At 36.9% G+C, this 15,742-nt stretch overlaps 1 protein-coding gene across 12 annotated transcripts in view; it reads left to right on the top strand.

Moving 5' to 3' along the window:
• The first annotated feature begins 393 nt into the window (after positions 1 to 393).
• LOC127415031 (transcription factor E3-like) overlaps positions 394 to 15,742 on the top strand; it is a 50,094-nt gene continuing 34,745 nt past the window's right edge. For 8 of the 12 annotated variants that reach the window (XR_007892896.1, XR_007892897.1, XR_007892892.1 and 5 more), the window contains exons 1-2: positions 395 to 825; positions 7,493 to 7,606. Coding sequence is in view for 3 of the 12 variants with exons in the window: in XM_051653498.1 (XP_051509458.1) it covers positions 683 to 825; positions 7,493 to 7,606 (257 nt within the window). In the remaining 9 variants the exon portion in view is untranslated. Of the gene's footprint in view, positions 826 to 5,840; positions 6,383 to 7,492; positions 7,607 to 7,866; positions 7,913 to 15,742 lie in introns of those variants that run through there. The other 4 variants (XM_051653499.1, XM_051653498.1, XM_051653497.1 and 1 more) reach the window with 4 other exon arrangements.

The following is a 15,742-nucleotide window of genomic DNA, read 5'->3' on the forward strand; positions in this document are numbered from 1 at the left end:
AGCCTAAAATCTGATGTTGATAAAAAAGAAGAAAACATTTCCATTTACATGTTATTTAACATACTATAACCATATACTATGATGTTTTTCTTCCCATATTTAATATAGGCTATGTAAATATTACATGCTCAAGTATTGATACTAACGTCTATTAAACATCACAGAGGGCAATACATGTTCTATGAAATACATTCTAAAGAATGATGAAATACTTTGTTATATCAAAGGCTGACCTACCGTCTGAAGTAAACAAGTACTCCTCTTGGACGCCTATTGGCTGATGGCACTGAAGTCCCGCCCCTAGCGCACAGCTATTGGTGCGCTCGTCTGTCCGTCTATACTCGGCTGATCACGGTGCGTCATGTTGAAGTTTCCCGTTAGGTTGCACTCGCCTCAGTGTGCGGAGTAAAGAGCCAGAGAGCTAAACTAGTCTAGACAGAAAAACAAAGCATAGACTCGGCAGTTTAAGGAAATGAGTAGACCAGTCGTACTGTAAACATCTCGCTAGTTTGCTGTGGTATCGTTAAGTGCGACGTTCGTATATTTTAACTATTTTCTTCTGAATATTCATTTCGCCAGCTCATTCACCTGGTCGATATTGCAGCCACAGCGAACCTGTCATACCATAGTTGTTTTTACTCTTTCGTTTTGTTGTTTTAAATTACATTTTACCTCTGGAGAAATGTCCACCCTGCCTGCCGTCATACCTGAGAAGGGAAGACCGGAAGTGGCCTCTACTCACAAGAGCACCAGTCAAGCGCCGCACGAGCATCCTCAGACCGTCTACGTCATACTGGACTCAGCCGAATCTGTCAATCTCATCAGGTCTGAGCACGAGACATCACAACATTGCACAAACTCTAGACTAGATCAATTAAACAACCAAATAGTTGATCAAGTAGTCCTAACAGTTACCTAAACTTTTGATATTTACATTCTTGTGCTCCTGCAGGCAGTTAACTGATTAGAGACTGAAGTAGACTAATTCATGCACATGAATGATTAGTTTGTTTGTCAAACTTCTTAAGGCTATTGTGTTATGGTACAGGATTGAGAGTTACAGATAGGGACTGTGTGCTTACTGAGGTTGGCATGCATATATTGACCGCTCTTAAAAGATATACTTAACTTTGTAGAAGCTTGACAAACAATATGCTGGACCTGGCTGCTTTGGAGTAGTTGTTGTTTCATCAGAATCTTGCATTCATTGCAATGCTTATTACTGATTGTTAGTGGTCGACCGACCGACCGATATGGGTTTTTCAATGGCCGATACCGATATAAATGCCGTTAAACATTATACAATTTAACAACAGCAAATCAGATTTACAGAAAATTTCTTATGTGAAACAAGCACTTATTTTATGCAGTATTTACTTACATTTGCTTAAACTTCAAAAGAAAACACCTTGAAAACAGAAAGTGTTGACTATCCATTGACAAATCTATTGGTAGATTTTGGAACTGACACGAGGGAAATTAACATTTCTGTTAATCGGCCAAGCGAACACTGTTATCGGCCGATAATCGCAAAATGGCCAAATATCGGCCGATTAATTGGCCTGGCCGATATATCGGTTTATCCCTAGTTAGTATATAGTTTCAGATCACACAACTAGAACCTCTTTAGATTTGGTTAGATGTAGGAATGCACTGATATGAAACGTTTTAGTCAATAATGCTACCGATTTTAATAAAAAACTAAAGGATGATACCAATATTTTGCTACTTACCTAACAGTGATATATATCAGATATACAGTATATCAGATCACTGTTTTACTGAGAATGCTTAGTAAAAAATTACTGTTCTAACAATTAATCATTTTCATTGAACACTGGATCTGTTGAACACAGGCCAAAATTTTAAAGAGAGCCACGGTGAAAGATACATACAAGATAAAAAGATTAAAAAATATATACAAAAAATTACTAAATATGATAACATGATGATTGATGTAAAAAAGGCTTATTTTGTAACATTTAAACTAAAACATTAAAACAACTAAAGCATTTTTGCACTTCTGTTTTTGCAGTTTAAAAGCAGCCTTTTAACCCTCATATTGCATTCAGAATCTGCATATGACTTTTTGATTCGCGGGTCAATTTTGACCCGGTGGAATTCAAGCTTTTAAATCTGATGGTTTTCATCTAAAACTATAGTAAGTAATGAACAGGTTCTTAGCTATTCATACATGTCAAAAGATTGATATTTTGGCATGTTTACTGACAAATATTAAGTTATTAATTAAAATTAATATTAATTCTTTGGCACTTCAAAATATACATTAACAACAGCAAAACCAGTGTGATACATGTGAAAATATATTTTTTATCAACATTTCTGTGAATTTTAATCTAAATATAACATAATATACAATTTATATTAACATCTAATGTGAGAATTACTAGCAATTTAAATGAATTTCCTATTACTCATGCTCAATATAACTTGGTGGTCAAAAGTTATGAAATGAACTTATTCTTTTCTAACTAAACATCATCAAAATAACTGTACAACTCAAGTATACAACATTAATACTTCTGCACTATGTTTTTAAGCAAACTCTGTTTTATTTACTTGCATGAACAGCCAAATGTTGATGTGTGAGTATGCTGCAAGCTTGTTTGGCATCAGATGGCTGCAGAGTAAAAATGTGGATGATTTTCTCTTTCAAGCTCTATTTAGACTTATGTGTGCATGAGCTTTTGCTCTCTTCACACCCCCCTTAGGCAATAGTACCTTTGATTTAGTTGATTTGTTCTGTTTGGTACATCTGTCATGTCTGTTTTGTACATGAATGTGTGTGTGTCTGTGTGTGACTGTGTGTGTATGTGCATGGTTGTAAACAAGATGCAGTCCCAGTGAGAGACAAAAAAAAGTGTGAGAGAGTATGGGAACAGGGCAAATTTAAATGGTGTTTATAAGTAAAAATCGAATTCAAAGATATACAAAACAATCTACATAATATTATGTGTAAAGCCACAATTGATGCTCGGGTCAAAATTGACCTGCAAACCAAAAGATGTAAAAAAAAAAATATTTTTTGAAATGGGTATATCTCTTGAACAATTTTATAAAAAATTATTATGTGTATTTTGATAGTATTTTTATGGTTCCTGTACTAAAAACTCTAACCTGTCCTGTGTCAAAAATGGCCCAAACGCAATAGGAGGGTTAAGGTTTAATAATCGCACAAAGCCATATTGCAAATTCAATCTTAATACAATCAATCATGCAGCATTAATGAATATCTCAGATGTCAAAGTCTGCTGGTTTCAGTGTTTTGGATGGTTTCCCTAATAATTTAGCCTATAGGTAAGTGCCGCTTTCACAACTGTCACGTCCATTTATGGTGTTTTTTCCTCATTAACGTGAGAATCAAATGCCAACCCTTCTACATATTGTGGCTATTATTATTTATAGTTTGTGGATTTGAATTCACAGAGTTTTTACAAAGTGTGTTACTAATTAATTATAAATAAACCATTGTTTTTTCATGCTTATATCTATATGCCGATGGTTTAATTTGCTCAATAATTGTCCGATAAATATATGGCAGCCGATACATTGGTGCATCCCTAGTTAGAAGATATTGTTTGGTTCTTTTCATGATTCTGTTTTGTTTTGCTGATGGATGCATAGACAGTACAGCTATTTTATAGCTGGGTTTCCATCCAACTATTTTGTTGCACATTTTGAAAATGTGCATAAGAAATCCTGAATGGAAACGCTTGATATGCGAATAAACTCTCACAATTTGCATAGAAATTTGATGCGCTAGGAGGAGGTGGATTTTCTAGAGTTTCGCATTAGTTAAAATGCATATTAAGTGATGGAAACAGTTTATTCGCATATTGATGACGTGTTTTGAACATTTGTGCATGTAAGGCATGATAGCATTATGCTCGTCAATTGGTATGGATGTGCAATAGCTTGATGTGACTGGCCCAACTAAAGGTCCGACCTTGGTACGCAATTCTTCCAACCTAGCCCTTGACATTCGGAAGTTTAAACTCACATCTAGTTGTTTTGACCGCTGGCGCTTGTATGTATATACGGAGGAGCTGGCGTATGATCATAGCAGCCATTATATGAGATATTACACTCATTCTTCGGCGTATCCTGGCCAGATACCGTATTTAATAAAAACGATGTCCAACACCCCAGATAACTCTCTCCGAAGCAATGGGCTCCATCATGACAAGGCGGGCTCCCTCAAGATAATGCGCATAACGTAGTGGATGTAAACGCGCAATGATTCTCATTTTCTTTAGTCGAATATTCAGAAATGTGCATTAAAAATGTGAAATATTTTTATTGGAAACCCAGCTTGTATGTCTGTGAATGGCCTAGTTCTACAGATTCATCGGTGCGTAAGTCAATGCTTCAGCAGATAAACTTTGTTTTCTGAGGTCTTGGGTGGGTTTCATTAGGTCAGTTATTAAGAGCTTATTTCTCATTCTGATGTCTTAAATGTTTGGATCTGATCTAGGCAAAGCACATGTGCTAATTGTTGACACTGGGGACCAATGAGGTTAAAAAACTTACAAAAGTGATGCTACTTCTATTTTCACATAGCAGAGTTTTACTGTAACATCCATTTTTTTTTTTTTTAGGAAAACATTGTTTTTTTCTTTATGAAAATGGTTTTATGCTTGAAAATTCAAATGTATATTTAAGATTTACCAAAAGAACCATTCTCGGTCCTTAAATCAAATCCCAAATCTATTTAAACAGATTTCAATCCGCCCTCCCAGAAAATTCCAATGGAATGTCTGTCTCTTTGACCCACAAGAGCCATTTAACCGGCAGCCTTTTGTTTTTCATTTTAAGTCCTGAGCCTCTGATTTCACGGGATATGACTCAGCAAATCTACCCACACAGATTTTTCCCTTTCACTTTTTTCTTATCCCTGTTTTTGCTCTACTTCCTCTGAAGTTCTTGCTTACATTGACTGAATGATTGCATTGACTGAATGCTTGCTGAGTATGAACTATTTTGCTCCTTTTGAACCCAAAAAGAATGTGTTTTTAATTTGCTATCAGCAGAGAAAGACATGACCACTGCTATTTCTTTCAATAGCCCATTTACCATAAAAGTTGATATTTTAATGTTTTACATAACCCTTGTTGCATAATATGTTTTAAGTTCAAAGCTCAAAATCTAATTGGTAGCAATTGTGTTCAGTACTGCACAGACATGGAACAAACACATTTATACACACAATACACAATTAAATACAGTATATTTACATAGTGCTTAAAGGAAATATGTGACCTTCTCCATTATTTTGAGGGACTTTGACCCAGAAACACATTTTGAGTTTTATGCACTAAAAGGCAAAGTCTCAGCTTTCTAATGTTATAGTAACTACTATGTTGAAGTCCAACCCGCTGCCTATATTACCAATAAATATTGCATTTTAAATGTTAAAACTTTTCTTTTTACTTTAGTGCATACAACTCAAACTATGTTTTATGGTCAAACTGAATCAAAATGAAAGAGCAGGTCATACTGTATATTAGTGCTGACAGCAGAACAATAAACACAGTAGATGAAGTAAAAGTTAAATAAGCTTCTCTTTCTCTTTGTTTAGATAGCCATAGCTAACAATAATATACAATTGTTAAAAAATGACTTTAAACACATTTATAGCTGTACTAAAGCACAGACTGGTTTTGGGCTTTTATTGGCTCTCTCTGGCGGTCACTATTAATATTGTTATTTTCCATCTCTTTATTTTTAGTAACGGTGTATTTTTGGGGGCCGTTCTTAGCTTAGACGATTTGAAAGTGTCTAATATATACGTGTATTTTATTGCGAATGAATGATTAATCGAAAGTTGCGCTGCCTCACACGCTCACGTTTATCAAATATATATACCCTACTACTGTGAAGGCTTGGTTCATGCATATTAATTACGTTCGGCCAGAAAGCCTGACCGATTGGCTGAAAGGAAGGCGTGGGCGAGTGGGCGCTAGTCAGCGAATCCTTCTAAAAGGTGAAGGCTTGGCTCATGAATATTAATCAGGTTCCTTGACTGGACGTTCTTCGGAAGGTTACAAAGCAACGTCGGCGTGATCTGTTTAATATACATGAGTGTAGCCTTCGTCGTAGTAGGATTCGTAACATCTCAGGACGGCGGAGGAGTTTCGTGTGTTTTGAGTGGCTAATCTTGGCCACGGTGTATAACCACAACACAAGATAAACGGCTATGCTCTGTGCGTAAATATTGCCGTTAGACCATCTAAATCAGCGTAACAGTGTCGTATCAGTCCAGGATTCAGATACAGACAATGACTTGATGAGGTTAACAAACCGGATTTACCAGAACGGATGATTACATCGCTTGGATTATTCCCATTAACCTAAACAGTAGGTATGTGATTTATGTGCTTGGTCTTAAAATGTGTTTGGAACTCTTAGTGTATATAATGTCATACTTTTTTCTAAGAGATGATAGTCTTGTTGACTCTTGTCATGTTTTTGACACATTTTTCTGTAATAGTAAAGTCTGGTATCTTGGCAAGATGACAGCGGCTGTGTTTCAAACCCTAGTGACCTGCCTATCTAGACAGCATTTTATGGTAACCAATGCCCCAAAATGCTGTCTAGGTAGGCAGCTCACTAGGATTTGAGCATTGATGCCCCAAAAATAATCTTTAGGTAGACCCCTCACTAGGTTTTGGACATTGATGCCTAAAATGCTGTCTAGATAGGCAGCTGAACTCGCTAGGTTTAGGTTTAGACCCCTCACTAGGTTTTGGACATTGATACCCAGAATGCTTTCTGGATAGGCAGCACACTAGGTTTTGGGATTCGATGCTCAAATATACTGTTTATGTAGGCATCACACTTTGTTTTGCATATTGATGCCCAAAAATGCTGTCTAGGTAGGTAGCTTACTAGGTTTTGGGTATCGATGCTCTTGCTCTGTTTTGCCCATTGATGTCCAAAAATGTTTTATAGGTAGGTAGCTTACTAGGTTTTGGGCATTGATGCTCTTGCTTTCTTATTTGGGCATTGATGGCCAAAAATGCTGTCTAGATAGGCACTAGGCAGCTTACTAGGTTGAGCAGCCAGTATTTAGTTAGAAAGTATCATGCATAGGTCTGTGTATCAGTGCCAGAGCTATGAAAAATAATGCTTAATATTGTTGTTGTTGTTGTTGTTGTTTTTTGCATATGTTTATTAAATTAAAATCAAGCCATGCATATTTAGTGTATGATGATAACACTGAAGCATTTTGCTAATTTTTGTGAGGAATGTATATGTGCATTGTTTCTTTGTCATCAGAGCCTGTGATCTATGAAATTTAACAGTTTTGGGAATGAGGAACTGTGTTTATTAACTGACGGCCTTTCTTTATTCATTCCGATGTATCATTACCGGGATTTTACACTTAGCACCTTCCTGTTTCCATAACAGTCCGTTGGAGCTGGTCTCTGCATTAACATGTTAACACGTATTCATGTTCTTCCCTTCTCAGTGTTCAGCCCCTGCTGCCTGAGTCTGGGATTGTTGCAGATATTGAGGTGGACGGCATTTTCTCCACCGATTCTGACACTTTCTACGAGCTGAAGAGTCAGCCCATTACAACAAGGTGAGTTTGGAAACTCACAAACAAAATATGTCACCACTGAATTATCCATATGTAAATGCACTTCCTCTTTGTATCTGTACTCTCACCTACACATTTAGAATGGCCACTTGCCAAATATGTTTATGAGAACCACAAATTGATGTGCTTCCTGCGTACTCTAAAATAATCATGTCATGAAGTTTTTGATCACATCATGTTTGTTTGTTGCACTGTAAAACCAGATTAAATTAATGCTCAAAAATGTGGTCTACTGTATGCAGATACCGCACTAGATTTTGGTCATTGATGCCCAAAAATGCTGTCTAGGTAGGTAGCACACTATGTTTTGGGCACTGATGCCCAAAAAAGCATTCTAGGTGGGTGGCACACTAGGTTTGGGGCACTAATGCAAGAAAAATACAGTTTAGGTTGGTAGCACACAAGGTTTGGGGCACTAATGCCCAAAAATGCAGTCTAGGTAGGTAGCAGACTTGGTTTGATGCATTAATGCCCAAAAATCCAGTCTAGGTAAGTAGATAGCACACAAGGTTTGGGGCACTGAGGCAAAAAAAATAAAAATAAAATACAGTCTGGCAGGTAGCACACTAGGTTTGGGGCACTGATGCCCAAAAATGCTTTATACATTGATCAGCCATAACATTAAAACCACCTGCTAATATTGTGTAGGTCCCCCTCGTGCTGCCAAAACAGCGCCAACCCACATCTCAGAATAGCATTCTACAGAGCGGTTATCTGAGTTACCGTAGACTTTGTCAGTTCGAACCAGTTCATTGCATGGATGATTGTTGGTGCCAGACGGGCTGGTTTGAGTATTTCTGTAACTGCTGATCTCCTGGGATTTTCACACACAACAGTCTCTAGAATTTACTCCAAATGGTGCCAAAAACAAAAAACATCCAGTGAGGGACAGTTTTGTGGACGGAAATGTCTTGTTGATGAGAGAGGTCAACAGAGAATGGCCAGACTGGTTCAAACTGACAAAGTCTACGGTAACTCAGATAACCACTCTGTACAATTGTGGTGAGAAGAATATAATCTCAGAATGCTATTCTGAGATGCAGGTTGCTGCTGTTTTGGCGGCACGAGGGGGACCTACACAATATTAGGCAGATGGTTTTAATGTTGTGGCTGATCAGTGCACGTAGGTAGCACACTAGGTTTGAGACATTAATGCTTGAAAATGCAGTCTATTTAGGTCAGAGGTGCCCAAACATTTTCCTGTGAAGGGCCAAAAATCAAACTTGATTGAGGGCAGTGGGCCAAAAGTAAACGTTGCATATATCAAACTGTATTATTTTTAAATTAAATATTCATACTGCAAAACACACAGAACTCTAAAATCATCAAGTGTCCTATACTTGCACAATGCACATAATTGATTTCAATATAATTTTTATATATGTTGTGTCTCTCTCATTTGTGAGTCACTTTGGATAAAATGTCAGCTAAATGACTAAATGTAAGCATCTTTTAAAACATGGTTACTGTCTCTTTAAGAACAGCACATCTCCTCCCATTGAACACACGGTAGTTCTGTGCAGTTTTGGAGAGATGAAAATATAATGGCATGACGTAATACTATCAAGTAGGAGATTGTTTTGTTTTGTGTCAAAGAAGATATTAAAGATATTTCTTATCATAGACCTAGGCTACACATTGTCCTGGATTTCACTCAGAATTACCATTTATTGGGACTGCCAAGTGTGATAGGATTATTTAATTAAATAATGCTGTCAAATGTTTTTGTGTAGTTAATGCATTTAGCCTACTTTTATTTGACATTAAAACTGTTTTCCTTTTGTGATATGAAAAACTTGAATTGTACTTTTGCTTCTTTTCTTAAGAGGCGATGGATTAAGGCTGAATGCATTACATTATGAAAGGAAATAAAAGCTACGAAGCACATTTCTGCAAATTATGATTAAGAACATGCTGAAATATGGCATTGTGTCTTATTGTTATTAAAAAACTTGCAGCTATCTGTTTTTAGGCAGATAGTTGCAAGTAAACAAGATATCCTCACGTTTGACAAATGAATTACAGTATGATGCACACAGATGTTATACACACCCCAGAATTGGTTTTAGTCAGAATAAGAAGATGTTAAGAATTAGTTTACTGCATTACCATTTCTATCTAGCTGGCAGGGCAGAAAGGGGATTTTTGAGAGTACTGGTCTGTTCACTTATAGTGCTTGTCGTAATGTTGTGCAGTGTTTGGATTGACTGGAACCATTGTTTATATTGAAATTATCCCTCACCTGAATTTATCAAGCCTGCTTCACAGGTGCACTTCAGTGGTCGCGTTCCCACGGATATGAAATGCTGCACAACGTATAGTGCGCATTCAAGCCATATTTCATTTCGGATGACTGTACACACTGTTCCTCCAATCCACCTAATTACCTGTCCTTTCTTTACACTGCTTCAGTTCCTGCTCCATTTTAAACCAACTATGTTCTGTCTGCCGGTATTTAATACCCTCCTCCGACTTTGGAGCTGGCCAATCATAGTGAAGATTTTGGTGTGGCACCTGGGATAGCCAATGGAGCGAACTTTCAGACAGCACGTTATTTAAAGGTCATTGAAGTACGCATATACATTAAAAAAAATTAAATCACTTATACTCTCTACTTTTCAAAATAAGCTATAGTTTTTGTAATGCAAAAATAAAACTAAAACATTTTAAAACAAAAAGATTAATTAAAACAAAGAGCTGCGGGGGCCTGGGTAGCTCAACGAGTATTGACACTGACTACCACCCCTGGAGTCGCGAGTTCGAATCCAGGGCGTGCTGAGTGACTCCAGCCAGGTCTCCTAAGCAACCAAAATTGACCTGGTTGCTAGGGAGGGTAGAGTCACATGGGGTAGTGGTTCTCGCTCTCAATGGGGCGCGTGGTAAGTTGTGCGTGGATCGCGGAGAGTAGCATGAGCCTCCACATACGGAGTCTCCGCAGTGTCATGCACAACGAGCCACGTGATAAGATGCGCGGATTGACTGTCTCAGAAGCGGAGGCAACTGAGACTTGTTTTCCGCCACCCGGATTGAGGTGAGTAACCGCGCCACCACAAGGACCTACTAAAGTAGTGGGAATTGGGCATTCCAAATTGGGAGGAAATGGGATATAAAAAAAAAAATATATATATATATAATTCTTATTTTTACACAAAGAGCTGCATCAATGCCATATTTTTTCTTTGATGTTTTCCTCTTGTTATCTATGGCATGGCGGGCCAAATCAAAGGTTATCGCGGACCCTAATTTGGGCACCTCTGATTTAGGTACACACTAGGTTTGGGTGCCCAAAAATGCATTCTAGGTATGCGTCTTGTCACATACCTGTGACATTGTTGTACTGTATCATGTTAACCTGTGGAATTGTACTGATAGTTAGGCTAATGTTGTTTGAATTGTTGGCATTTTGAATTCTTAATCTCATTTCTGTGAATTAATTAAATCACTCATTTGCATGTTTCTCATGTCATATGTAATTATCAAGAATTTCAATGCTGGATTTGTTTTTTTGTGGCCCCAAAATGGTCAGAAACGGCCCTGGATGATGGCAGGTCATGGCATGTTGTGCTGAAAGTGAAATACTAGGTTTTAAGTTTCTGTTGACAGAGCTTCCTAGTGTTGAATTAAGGGACTTCCCAGTGATTCAGCAGTAATGTAAACAACCCCAATCAATCATAATTCCTCTTTCCAATCCTCTCCTTACAATCAACAGCCTTATATATTAAATATGGAGTCATATTTTTCAGGTTAGTAGGTCAAATATTTTGATTACTGCATAGCATTACATAACCAAATGTTTCGCAAGATAAAGCAATTATAGAAGTATTCTCTTCCACAGACTCTTATCTGACAGAGTAATCGGCCTGACATAGTGATCTTTGAAATTGCTTGTTGTTAAGACAGTGCTTGAGGCAGCTGTGGTCTTGGCTGCTTGTTTTCTTTTTTACGCTGGTTCTGCCCAGAATGACTCAGCAGGGGAAAAAAAGTGAGCCTGTTAAGGAAATGCGAAGAGAGTTTTGATTTATTTTGATGTGTTGTTGTGTTAATTGATATTAGAGAGGTTTATTTAACTGATGTGAATTTAAGCTCTTAGATATATTTTGATAGACATACAGTATTCTGCTTGTATAAGTGTTATTTGTAAGTCGCTTTGGATAAAAGCATCTGCTAAATGAAAACATCTAAAATGTAAACATAAATGGTTATAATTTTCTTAAATCCACTGTAGTTAATGTTACGTAAAACGACATTCCAAACCCATTTGGCTGCCGTAATGTGACTTATTTCCTAGTGAAATAGGATATTCAATGAGGGGAAAATAATTATAATATGGGTCTTTCACAGAAAATGTATTAAAGTAAATAGGCTCAATTTAAGTAATGACATGAAATAACATTTGCAACACATTTAAGTTGCGCAGTGTGACAAAGTTTCACAGAATTTTCTGCTGGAAATAATATAGGACAGACTACTATATTCATCCAGATTTGGATACTTAAAAGTTAAGCTATGATATTATTGGTTAATACATTTGTCAAGTCATTTTTATTTGTATAGCGCTTTTCACAACACACAATTTCAAAGCAGCTTTACAGAAAATTATGCTTCAACAGAAAAATATATAATATAGTAATGTTTTTGAGTCGTAACAAATGTATAAACATAAATGTAATAATAATATATGGTTCTTATAAATAAGAATAATATTAGCCCTTCACTTTAAAACAGGATTATAGAATATGAGATGTGTTTACGGTTGCAACAGACCTAACTAATGCAGCATAACTATGAGTTGATAGATTAATTAGGTGTATGCCTGGCTGAAAAGATGAGTCTTTAGTCTTGACTCAAACTGAGAGAGTGTGTCGGAGTCCTGAGTTCTTCGGAAGACTATTCCATAATAGCCAAATAGGAAAAGGATTCCTTTTGTGGATGTTGATATTCTAGGTATTATTAAAAGGCCAGAATTTTACGATCTTAGTGAATGCGATGGAATATAGTGTGATAGAAGGTCACATAAGTACTGTGGAGCTGGACCATTCAAGGCTTTGTAAGTAGTTACGAAATTTGACAGGTATCCAATGTAGAGACACTGCAAAAAGATTGGGCTGATATGATCATATTTCTTTGTTCTAGTCAGCACTCTAGCTGCTACATTTTCAACTAACTGAAGTTTATTTATGGAACCTGCAGGACATCCTCCCATTAATGCATAACAATAATCAAGTCATGAGATCATAAACGCATGAATTGGTTTTTTGGAAACAGAGAGCATGTGTTGTACCTTAGCAATGTTTCTGAGATGGAAGAATGCTGTTCTACATACATTGGAAATGTGGTTTTCAAAGGACAAATTGCTATCAAATGTAACGCCTAAGTTCTTTGCTTTAGAAGACAACATAACAATACATCCATTGAGAGTCAAATTATATTTTAGCATCTTATTTTTAGCAGTTTTTGTTCCAAGTTTTGTCAGAATTGAGTAGAAGGCAAAATTTTGAGTAAAATGAGCAAATTCCCTAAGGAAATCAGAATATGGCCCTGGTGGTCTATATAGTGTAGCAAGAACAAAAGACAACAGAGATTTTTTTATTTATATCTGACGATGTCACATTAGGCATTATCAGTTCAAAAGAATTGAACTTATATCTTGACCTCTGAGTAACACCAAAAACATCACTGTAAATTGTATCAACACCTCCTCCTCAACCTTTCAGGCGAGGCTCATGTTTATAACAATAACCTTGGGGAGTAGACTCATTTAAACTAATATATTCATCTGGTTTAAGCCAGGTTTCAGTCAAACAGAGCGAATCTAAACTATGATCTGTAATAATTTCTTTTACAATTAGTGCTTTGGATGAAAGCTATCTAATTTTTAATAGCCCTACCTTTATATTATGTTAATCGTTATTTTTTTATTTTATTTTTTTATAAGTTTGTATCAATCAAATTTTTCTAAATGACTTAGTGAGAGTGTTGTGTTTGGTAGTTTGGGGAACAGACACGGTCTCTAAATGATATCTAGGTGATACAGTTTCTATGTGTTGTAGTTTATGTGACCTGTGTGATGTCTCAAGGCAGCTAGCAGATTTTCGGATTAGCCAGTTTGTCTGCTTCCTGACCTGGGCCCCAGTTAGTCAAACACTATCACTATTAAGTCTATGACCCAATTACTTTGGATCTACCCCCAAAACTCGTCCAATTGTCTATAAATCCTGTGATATTCTGCGGACACCACTCAGACATTCAGCCATTCAGCAATACTAATCTACAATAAACCTCGTCACTACGACGAGCAGGGAGGGAACCAGAGCATATTACATTGTCTGACATCGTTTTTGCAAGTTCACACAGCTCTTTAACATTATCTTTAGTAATCTCCGACTGGTGAAACCGGACATTGTTAGTGCCAACATGAATAACAATCTTAGAAAATCTGCGTTTAGCATTAGCCAGCACTTGTAAATTTGATTTGATGTCAAACGCTCTGCCACCCTGTAACAAATCCATTGGTTCCAGAGAATGAGGAAGTGGGAGATGGCGTACTTCGTTCAAGTAATATTTTCTTTATTGTTCCTTTCACTCGCTTTTCAGCAGAACAGCTCTTTCAACACACACACACATCTCTGAAGCTTGGCTCTCTCTCTCGTCTGCTGCCGTCTCCTCCCCCTTTATCTCCGATTTACAGCTCACTGGGAATACAAAACAGGTGTTAGCACAAGTGTAAATCCTTAACCACTCAGCATTCCCGGACCTCGCTCTCCACAGATCAGCGCTCGATCACACCCTGCCTCCACACGCCCGAAATGCATTGTACTATGGTGGCTGGAGTCTCTATTTCCATGTTCCTTACAATAGAATCACCTATAACTAGGGCGTTTCCAACAGGCTTCTCAGTGGGTGCATCACTGAGTGGGTAGAATCTATTGATTTGCCCTACGAGTATGCTGCCGAGACATCACCCAAATGCCCTGCTGCAGGGGCTCTACAGCCGGAACCGAAGTGTGTGTTGCTCACTGTACTACGTGCATCCGAAACAATATCTACAGGCTTCTCTTTCTCACTGACCTCCACTAGCTTTCGGATGCGTGTCTCTTACTCATTAATCTTCTCCGTCAGCCTGACTAATTCCTTACATTTATCACATGTAAATCCCTCACTGCTGATGGACGAAGCTATCATAAACATGTGGCATGCAGTGCAAATTGCAATAACGTGTGCTGATGCCATGACTCACCACAAATGTTTGTTGTTGTGGTTCTTCTTGGGCAGTGTGGGTTTGAGACCGATGCGAATCCCTCACGCAATTGTTTGCTGTTATGGTGGTTCTTGATAAGCGGTGTTTTGAGCTCGATGCAATAATTTGTGTAACACCGAGGAGAAATGGGTGCAAGCGGACACGTCTTCATCCACGTGGCCCTATAGAGGACAGGGTGGGATTTATTTATTTATTTATTTATTCTGAAATAGTTTTGCGTAACCTCGCAGTAAGTTTTGTGTTCCCGCGCAATAAATTTACCATGGTTTTACCAAAATAACCATATTTCAACCTTGATGTTCATAGTAAAACCATAGTACTAATACAGGAAAACAAAAACCATGGTAATAAAAATCATAATTTTGTGGTTATTTTGATTTTACTACAAATACTACTATAGTAACCACAATATTAACCATGGTTAATCTATAGTAAAACCATGGTTACTATATGGATACAATATACTGTATTAAAACCATAGTTTCTGCCAAAAAAACACGATTACTTAACTTTTCATAGTTACTACAATATTACTATAGTAAAACCATGGTTTCCGTAAAAAAATAAATAAATAAATACATTAAAAAAAAAATACGAAAAAAGGTTAGCCTATATAATTAATATTTAACCAAGATTAATAAATTCTGTAAAAGTATTATTCATTGTAAGTTCATGTTAACTAATATTGTTAACTAATGTTAACAAATGTAACCTTATTTTAAAGTGTTACTACAATATTACTATAGTAAAATCATAGTTAAACTGTGGTATTTGCATAATAAAACCATGATACCCACAAAATTATAATTTTTGCATAGTTTTTGTTTTCCCATATTATCACTAAGGTTTCACTACAAATA

The sequence above is a fragment of the Myxocyprinus asiaticus genome, chromosome 24 (genome assembly GCF_019703515.2).
Source record: "Myxocyprinus asiaticus isolate MX2 ecotype Aquarium Trade chromosome 24, UBuf_Myxa_2, whole genome shotgun sequence".
Taxonomy (NCBI): domain Eukaryota; kingdom Metazoa; phylum Chordata; class Actinopteri; order Cypriniformes; family Catostomidae; genus Myxocyprinus; species Myxocyprinus asiaticus.